Source organism: Pipistrellus hanaki (assembly GCF_964339955.1).
Source record: "Pipistrellus hanaki genome assembly, chromosome: 2".
NCBI lineage: Eukaryota > Metazoa > Chordata > Mammalia > Chiroptera > Vespertilionidae > Pipistrellus > Pipistrellus hanaki.
The window spans coordinates 181,691,933-181,701,521 of record NC_140504.1 but is presented as its reverse complement, the minus strand read 5'-3'; the positions used below and the strand labels follow the sequence as shown (position 1 = coordinate 181,701,521).

The 9,589-nt window shown below is 61.2% G+C and overlaps 1 protein-coding gene across 1 annotated transcript; it reads left to right on the top strand.

The window, feature by feature from the left end:
• Positions 1-1,627: 1,627 nt before the first annotated feature.
• HCRTR1 (hypocretin receptor 1) lies at positions 1,628-8,509 on the top strand (the record flags this gene model as incomplete). Its single annotated transcript, XM_084875874.1, has 7 exons — positions 1,628-1,826; positions 2,022-2,200; positions 2,953-3,196; positions 3,485-3,600; positions 5,004-5,224; positions 6,162-6,283; positions 7,884-8,509. The coding sequence occupies 7 exons, from the start codon at positions 1,628-1,630 to the stop codon at positions 8,072-8,074; spliced, it is 1,272 nt and encodes a 423-aa protein (XP_084732000.1). The 3' UTR covers positions 8,075-8,509.
• Positions 8,510-9,589: the final 1,080 nt, after the last annotated feature.

The following is a 9,589-nucleotide window of genomic DNA, read 5'->3' as shown; positions in this document are numbered from 1 at the left end:
ACCCAGGGTGGGGGTTCCAAACAACCCTTTGCAGGAGCCGAGTCTGGGGGTGGGAGGGTGGGGGATAACCTGGGACTAGGAAGCTGAGCCCCCAGCAGGCTCCCTCCTGCAAAACCCCTAGAGCGCCGCCCCCCCCCACCCCCCGCCCTTCGCCCCACCCTGCAGCCCCTCGCAGCTCTGGGGGTGCAGGAGGTCCCGCTGGAGGATGGTCCTCCCAGCTCGGTGGGGATGGGAAGGAGTTCCCTCGCCCTCTCCCAGGGTCTCCAGGGCCCGGCCACCTCCCTCACAGGTCCGGGGTCCTCCCTGCTCAGCCTCGGAGGAGGAGGGTCTGAGCCCGCGAGGAGGGGCGCAGAGCGAGGCCGGATTTATGAATGAGGGAGCGTCCTGCGCGCCGGCCCCCAGTGACCCCTGGCGGCCGCCGGGGCGCATAGCAGCCTCGGGGATTCAAGAGGGGCTTTCTCCCCGCTTCCAGAGAGGTCTGCAGCTGCCCGCTGCACCCCTGCTCCTGTGTGTGTGTGTGTGTATGTGTGTGTGTGTGAGAGAGAGAGAGAGAGAGAGAGAGTGTGTGTGTGTGAGAGTATGTGTGTGTGTGTGTGTGTGTGTGTGAGTGTGTGTGTATGTGAGAGAGAACGTGTGTGAGTATGTGTGTGTGAGAGAACGTGTGTGTGTGTGAGTGTGTGTGTGAGTGTGTGTGTGTGTGTGTGTGTGTGAGAGAGAGAGAGAGAGAGAGAGAGTGTGTGTGAGAGAGTATGTGTGTGTGTGTGTGTGTGAGTGTGTGTGTGTGAGAGAGAGAACGTGTGTGAGTGTGAGTGTGTGTGTGAGTGTGTGTGTGAGTGTGTGTGAGTATGTGTGTGTGTGTGTGAGTGTATGAGTGTGTGTGTGTGTGTGAGTGTGTGTGTGTGTGTGTGAGTGTGTGAGAGAGAGAGAGCATGTGTGTGTGTGTGAGTGTGTGTGTGAGTGTGTGTATGTGTGTGTGTGTGTGAGTGTGTATGTCCACCCAGGAGGGTCTGGCAGGTCTCATGGGCGGGGCCTGGGTCTCTAAAGCCTCCCTTGACCTTTTTCTTTCCAACCAAAAATCCTGGCCTGTGAACGGTTCAGGGAAGAATCCTTGCAACCGGATGGCTTCATCTCCCAAATCCGTGGTGTGTGGTGGGTCAGGCAGACCTGGCAGAGTAGCTTTGTGACCTTGAGCGAGGGGCTCAGCCTCTGAGCGTCTACCTGCCCCTGGTCAAAGCAGGGCCCTCTGTGACGGGGAAGCCAGCCCGCGCCTTTTCTGGGTGAAGCCCTGGGCGTGCTTTAGGGCTCATTCCCCCACTGCAGCCCTGTGAGGCAGGTGTGGCCACTGTTCCACTGAACAGACGGAAACCGAGCTGAACAGACCAGGTCTGTCCCTCTCCGCTGTAGCCACAGCATGGAATGCTGAGAATGAGGAGGGGGTGTATGTGCACATTGCCTGGCGCATTCCCTAATGAGCTTCCTTTCTTCCCCGCTCCCTCCCTTCCTTCAGGGCACCTGGGGCTGGGACCCCAGAAGACCTGGGTGCAGGCCCGACTCCGGGCTCCCTGTGGGCGTGGGCCGAGGCCTGAGGAGACCGCCATGGGCCTTGGCCGCAGCGGCTTCTGAGTGCATGGAGCCCTCGGCCACCCCGGGGGCCCGGTCGGGGGTCCCCAATGGCAGCAGGGACCCCTCCCTGGTGTCTCCCGACTACGAAGATGAGCTGCTCAGCTACCTGTGGCGCGACTACCTGTTCCCGAAGCAGTACGAGTGGGTGCTCATCGCGGCCTACGTGGCCGTGTTCCTCGTGGCCCTGGTGGGCAACACGCTGGGTAGGTCCGGGCGTCCCTGCGGCCCTGTGGGTTCCCCTGGGGACTGGGAGGAGACCCGGCCCGGCTTCTCTCCTGCCTCGGTGTGGGGTAGTGTGTGTGGTGGTGGTGGTGGTGGTGGGGAGCTCGCTGATGGACTGCGAGCTGGGATGGGCATGGCTCTGCCTCCCACTTCCCCTCCTCCTGCCCACCCCGCAGTCTGCCTGGCCGTGTGGCGCAACCACCACATGAGGACCGTCACCAACTACTTCATCGTCAACCTGTCCCTGGCGGACGTGCTGGTGACGGCCATCTGCCTGCCGGCCAGCCTGCTGGTGGACATCACCGAGTCCTGGCTCTTCGGCCATGCCCTCTGCAAGGTCATCCCTTACCTACAGGTGAGCTCTGCCCCGTGACCCGGTGACCCTCATCGCCGCTGTCACACCAAGTGCAGAAGCCATGGCCTTACGTAAGCCTCAGGGACCCTCAGGCTTGGCTTTCAGATGGGACACGGTCGCTCAGCACATGTGCAGTGTCATTCTCTACCGTCAGCAAGAGTGAGCTATCAGCCTGGCACAAGCTCCTACAGAGATTCCCGCCCCCTCCCCCCACCCCAGGCACAGACAGACAGCCATGTGTGGACACATGCAGGGACCACCTACTCCGTGACGTCTTTTTTTTTTTTTTTTAAATATATTTTATTGATTTTTTTCACAGAGAGGAAGGGAGAGAGATAGAAAGCTAGAAACGTCGATGAGAGAGAATCATCGACCAGCTGCCTCCTGCACCCCCCCCACTGGGCATGTGCCCGCAACCCAGGTACATGCCCTTGACCGGAATTGAACTTGGGACCTTTCAGTCCGCAGACCGACGCTCTACCACTGAGCCAAACCGGTTTCGGCCATGACAAGTCTTGAGCTAGACATTTTCTATCCATGGTTGCATTTCTCTCCACGAGAATCCTGCCAGGCCGATGGTATGTTCCCACTGCACAGGCGAGGCTCAGGGAGGGTGAGCGATTTGCCCACATCGCCCAAGCCAGTAAGCGGTGGAGTCAGGATGTGCCCCGCACCTGGGCTGTGCGCCCCTCACCCCCTCCACATCCCTGGGCGGCCCCTGAGAAGACTGACCCGGTGTCTCCGTGGGGCAGGCCGTGTCTGTGTCCGTGGCAGTGCTGACCCTCAGCTTCATCGCCCTGGACCGCTGGTATGCCATCTGCCACCCCCTGCTGTTCAAGAGCACGGCCCGGCGTGCCCGGGGCTCCATCCTGGGCATCTGGGCCGTGTCGCTGGCCGTCATGGTGCCCCAGGCTGCCGTCATGGAATGCAGCAGCGTGCTGCCCGAGCTCGCCAACCGCACCCGGCTCTTCTCCGTCTGCGACGAACGCTGGGCAGGTAACGGGGGCAGCCTTGGGCAGGGCTCCTGAAGGGGGCACCTCGGGGGCACATCCCCTAGGGCAGGCAGCTGCCAGGGCACCCAGGCCATGTCTCTGAGAGGACACCTTCAGGGTGGGTACCTCCTCTGGTAAAATCTGCTCACGGTCCCTCAGGTTGGGCACCAGGGTCTCTCTGCCAAGGTGCCCGTGTGGGCCCAGCTGCTTGCTCTGGCCGTCGCTGCGGCCGGGTGGCATTGCCACGCAGGGCAGGCTGGGGCCCGACCTTTGCCTCTCTTGGCCCCTGCAGATGACCTCTACCCCAAGATCTACCACAGCTGCTTCTTCGTTGTCACCTACCTGGCCCCGCTGGGCCTCATGGCCATGGCATACTTCCAGATCTTCCGCAAGCTCTGGGGCCGCCAGGTGAGGCCCCCCTGCTGGCACTGTCTGGGCTGGGTGGGGGGTGGGGGGCACTGGTCTAAGGGAGTAGGCGGTCCTCTGCCTTCAGAGCATGCCGTCCTGGCTGCAATGGAGAGAGGAAAGGCCTGGGGACTCGCAAACTCAAGGTGGGAGAGCCGACCCTGGACCGGAAGGGTAATGGACACCTTCCAGTATCCGTAGCTGCCGTTGACTGTCCCATGCTCTTCCCACCGGTCTTGGATCCTCTTCACCCCCGTATATTATCCCCAACTTCACATGGGAGAAAACAGACTCAGCCACTTCCCTAAACCCCTCTGCCAGGCACTCAGGCCCCGATCGGTGGGGTCCGGTGCTCAGTCAGCAGCGCCTCCGTGTTGCTTGCCAAATCATGCACTTTGCTCACAATGTCTTCACAGCCGTCTAACCAAAGCAGCACTGTCCCCACTTCACAGACGCTGAGTGGTGGCAGCCAGCTTGCCACAGCCAATGCGTGGCAGAGACTTTTCTGGGCCCTGGGCCTGCCTGCTTTCCTCTATTACAAACTGACCCACAGCTAGTTTGGGGGGCGTTGTGAGGACTGGGGTGCTCAGAGGCCCCTTGGCACCAGCAGGGGGGAGTCCTGGGCCAGTGTCTGGGCAGTGAGAGCATGACCAGCCCTCCGTCCACCAACATATGCCACCTGCTCCTCACAGCCGCCAGTCAGGAGGGCAGCAGCCACTCTCTCATCTCACAGGCAGGAAAGCCAAGGCTCGGAAAAGGAGGTGCGCTGAGCAAGGTCGCATTGCTCATGATGGCTGAGCTGGCCCCAGGCCCCGGTCCCTGGACCCTGGCCCATGCCTTCTGGGTCCAGCGGTGGGAGAGGCTTTGAGGGCATCTGGGGCAGCTCCAAGCCTGGACCCTGCCAGGCTTACGGGTGCCGACCTAGGCTGGGCCTGTGCTCTGAGGCCAGGCCACTCCATGCTGTGCCCTGGCTCAGCTCTTGCCAAGGCTTCCCCACAGGCAGGAGGCGAGACCCCCCTGCACCCCGCCCCATAGATGGAGGAGGTGACCCAGTGAGGGTGGATGGGTGCTAGGAGGATGTTGCCAAGGGTCCCCTGCCTCATCTGTGGCCACGGGCCAATAGTATCTTCCCCGAAGGCGTAATTGGGGTGGCCTCCCAAGAACCGATGGAAAAGGAAAGCAGGTGTTCACACTCCGTCCGGAGTGTCGGTCTCTGTTATGAATGTTAGGGTCCTTCCTATTGCAAGGGTTTGCTCCCGTCGGCCACCTCCACCTGCCCCAGGGTCCAGCCTGAAGCAGAGCCCAGCAAAGGGCCTGACCTCCGAGGAGCTCTCCCACCACCGCTGTGTGTGTGTGTGCGTGTGTGTGTGTGTCTGTGTGTGTGTCTGTGTGTGTGTGCTGGACAGATCCCGGGCACCACCTCAGCCCTGGTGAGGAACTGGAAGCGGCCCTCAGACCAGCCGGAGGAGCAGGGGCAGGGCACAGAGCCCCAGCCCCGGGCCCGGGCCTTCCTGGCTGAGGTGAAGCAGATGCGAGCTCGGAGGAAGACAGCCAAGATGCTGATGGTGGTGCTGCTGGTCTTTGCCCTCTGCTACCTGCCCATCAGCGTCCTCAACGTCCTCAAGAGGTGAGAGCACCTGGGGAGAGGTGAGGGGTGAGGAGGTGGTGATGGGGTCAGAGGAAGGAGCTGTCGTTGCTTTGGGAAAAGACCTGGCTTGACCCCAACGCTATGCTGTCACTTTGGGGCAGGTCATTTCTCTGGGCCTCAGTCCCCTCATGTGTAACGTATGACAGTAACGGTCCTGGCCTCCTGGGGCTGCTGTGAAAATTCCCTCATCCACTCACTCACTCGTCAGAGGGGAGGGCTGGGGACACAGTGCACAATACAGAACCCCTGCCTTCTCGGGGGCCACATCCAGTGGGAGAGAGAAATAAATATGCATTATACAGCCAGGCAGTGACAACTGCTATGAAGAAAAAAATATGGAAAGTGGATAGAGAGTGGTGGTGACGGGCGGGTGTGTGTGTGTGTGTGTGTGTGTGTGTGTGTTTAATCTTTTTAAAAAATAGCATGTTTTTTAAAAAAGGCCTCTGAGGAAGTGGCATTTGGCAGAGACCCGGAGGAGGGATGGCACACTGTGGGGAGGGAGCAAGGGGTCTGGGGAGCGAGAGGCCACGGGTGCAGGGAGAGGACGCGGACTATTTGACAGGAGGCATCTCACTGTGAGTGAGTTCGCAGCTACTTCCTGGCTGAGTGATGTGGGGCCAGTCCCTTGACTTCTCTGAGCCTGTTTGAAAAATGGCGTGTCTGTGACTCATCCTGCTGCTGTGAGAATGGATGAGAACACGATGGGGAGGCCCAGGGGTCAGATAGCTGGTGACGGAGCCGATGTGCCCCGGTGCCTGCCCTTGGCCCACTCCGGTCACACTTTGTGCTCAGAGGCCCGGGAAAGGGGTGGGTGGAAGGGGCCGCGGGAACGCCTGTATTTGCAGCCCTGTGGCTTATGAGCGTGAACACATACACACGTCTGCCCCGTTTCTGACTGTCCTCCCCTCGGGCCTAGGGTGTTCGGGATGTTCCACCAAGCCAGCGACCGCGAAGCCGTCTACGCCTGCTTCACCTTCTCCCACTGGCTGGTGTACGCCAACAGCGCGGCAAACCCCATCATCTACAACTTCCTCAGCGGTGAGCGGGCTGGGCAGTGACCGAGGGCAGCAACTGTCCCCAGGGCAACAGTACTCCCACCCCCGGTCCATTCCAAATAAAGGATGGGGGGGGGGCCCATACCCACTCCTTCCTGGGAATCATGACCCTGCCCTGGTCACTCCCACTCAGGGGGAAGACTTAACCCCAGGAGCCCTGCTCTGTGTGGGAGACCGGCCACTCTCCCAACTGTGGCCAAAGAAAGCTGGCCAGCACCCAGGTCCCGTTTGGCAGATTAGGCAGCCCAGGGGGCGGGTGGGGAGGGCAGCAGTAGGCCAGCGCGTCTCCACCCCCGCCAGGTGTGTGCCGAGCCGGACCTCCAATCAGCCTGCCTGGTCAGCAGGCTCCAGAGGGAAGCAGGCCTGTGGGAAGAGGGCCTGAGAGATGGTTGCATCATCAAGGCATCGTCGGGGCTCAGGGCATCACCAGCAGAGGCAGCCCAAGGCAGGGTTTCCCATGCCCAGCTAGACACACACCGGCAGAGGGGCCAGAATTTGGGGGGCTATCCCTGGATCCATCCTCCGCCAGCACCAGTCCTCCTGCTCCCCACTCTGGAAATCCAGGCCTCCCGGTCCCCAACCCCAACCCCAAGCCGGGCCTTCTCTCTCCTGTCCCGCACTTCCCATGCCCTCCACCTCCGTTTCCACAGTCCCCAGCCCAGCAAAAGTGTGACTCACTGACCTCTCACGGCCTAAAGAACTGGTCCCGATGACTGTACGGGCCTGGACACAAATAGTCATCCAGAAAAGGTTTGAAAGGGATCTGGGGTCAATGTAATAACCCTCATGAGACTCAACAATTACTCAACAAAGGCTGGCCAGGTGGTCTCCAGCTCAGAGAACAGAGATGCACGCTGCAGCAGGCACAGTGCATTCCTTTGCAGCTACCTTTACGAAGCGCCTACTGTGTGCTAGGCCCTCTGCTGGGCACTGGGGAGGCAGGCGGGCGCTGAAACACGATCAAGGAGGTTTCAGTTCCAGTTAAATCCGTTCTCCTGGTGCGCTTGTGAACAAGGTGGCGGTGGGAGTCCCTCCTCCCCCCTCCCTCTTCCCAATCAGACAAAGGGCTTTAGCGTCAGAACCAGCGCCAACGGCTAGCTGGTGACCTTGGGCAAGCCTCACCTCTGTGCCTCACATGTACAGTGAGGATAAAGGACCCCAGGCTCTCATGCCTGGTGTGAGGGCTACTGCTGCGGTCCTTTTCATTTCCGTGGGACAGAGATGGGAAAGCCTCGGGGAGCCCTGAGCTGCCCCCCCTCCGCCCACCTGCACACCCAGGAGAACAGAGATGATCTCAGGCCCCTGAGCCAGACACCACGTTTACACGGTGAGAGCCGGGCTCAGAGCCAGAGCGCAGTCAAGGAATCAGATAAAAACTGCATCTCTCATTGGGAACCTGCTCCCGGCCTGTTCTCTCTCCCTGGCAGTGACGAGGTGGCTCTGGGCCCCTCCATCCCACTCTCCCCGTCCCTCCCACAGCCTCCCAGGCAGCTGGGCTTGGGCTGCGTGGGTGTCCCTGGGCTCAAGGCCCCTTCCTGCTGCGTCCGTCTCCTGATGGCTGTGTCTTCTGTCTCCCAACCAAGGCAAATTCCGGGAGCAGTTCAAAGCTGCCTTCTCCTGCTGCCTGCCCAGCCTGGGCCCCTGCGGCTCTCTGAGGACCCCCAGCCCCCGCTCCTCTGCCAGGCACAAATCCTTGTCCTTGCAGAGCCGATGTTCCGTCTCCAAAGTCTCAGAGCACGTGGTGGTCACCAGCGTCACCACGGTGCTGCCCTGAGCGAGGCCACCCACTCGGGTGGCTCCAGGGGGTGCAGCCCGTTCCCTGCCTGGACTGCTCCTCTGGCTCCCAGGGGATCGGCCCTGACTGCTTGTGGACGCAGCGTGAGGCCAGGGCTCCAGTCCTGGTTTTCTACCTGTTTGACTCTGAGCAAGCGACACCCCTCCTCTGAGCTGTGTCCCCTAAACAGGATTGATGCGAGGATAAAGCATGCTCAAGAAAGTGGAACGCGCTCTGTAAATTGTGGTGCCGTGGACAAGATCACCATTGCATTCCTCTCACTCGGCTGTCCCTCACAGCACCATCGGTCCTCAGCACCCTTCCAGAGCTTGGCCTTCTTCCCAAAGACCCCTCTCCTCCCTGACTGCAGGCCTTCCCTAGAGTCTGCTGGGAGGGCCCAGTAACCTTTCCATCCTGCCCGGCGACTCCCTCAGCCCAGGCTGCACTCGGCCAGCCCTGCTCCGCTGCCCGCCTGACTGAACCGGGCCCAGCCCTCCCCGGTGGGAACACAGCCCCCCCCCCCCCCCAGGTGCCGAGTGCACACACCAGACTGGATCCTTCGGCTCTGTGGTGTGATAAAACGCTCTTCATGTGACCATGTGGCGTGGAGGCCAGCAGCCCAAAGCAATTGTAATTAAAAGCCTGGCACTGAATGTTCCCTTTCCTTGTCATTGCACAAAATCTGTGCCTCTTAAGTTAAAAGCGAGGAAGGTGGGGAAGACGGGGGTAGGGAGAGAGGACGAGGCGGCAGGGAATGCTATCTGCTGACTACTGCCACCTCCATCCCCCAACAGCGCCAGGCCTCCGAGCACACACGGTGCTGCTTCCCCAGGCAGTGCCCAGTCTGAGGCCAGGACCCCACCCCTTGCCGTGCCTGTCTGCTCACGGGCCCGGGGGGCTATGGGAGGGAAGGGGGAGGCGGGGGCAGACAGCAGGCGAACAGGCTGACTTCCCATTACCATCGCCTTCTGGGCATCAGGGCTGTTTATTCAGTAGGGCTCACAGGATAGAGGGAAAGCCGCAGACCTGGCTGGCCGTGCTCTGCCTGCCACCGGGGTGATTAGAGGGCTGCCGGAGGCCCTGCGCCTGCTGCTGGGGGCAGGAGGTGGAGCGCAGGCTGAAGCACTGCTCTGCGGAGTGGGAGGCACCTGGCCGAGGCTGCCGGGCCATGTGCACTGCTGGGTGTGCGCATCCTGATTAAAGAAGCCACAGCCTCCCGCTGACCTCACCATCAGGAAGTGGGGCAAAGCCACGGTCTTGCCAGGGCCCAGCCCAGGAAGCACCCCTCCTCGTTGGCATCACCAGGACATGTGGAAGGTGTCACCCTACTCTCTAGATGACTCACCCGCCCTGCACATCGTGGCCATTCCCAGACGTGCAGGGCGGTCAGCGGGGCGGGGCTGGCCTGCCCATTTCACACTCTTTTTGGCCTCCGGGTCCAGAGCTGTTGGTCAAGCTTGTAACCAGGCTTGGAAGTGCAGTGCGCAGAATGAGGTGAGGGCTGCCCCAGACTCA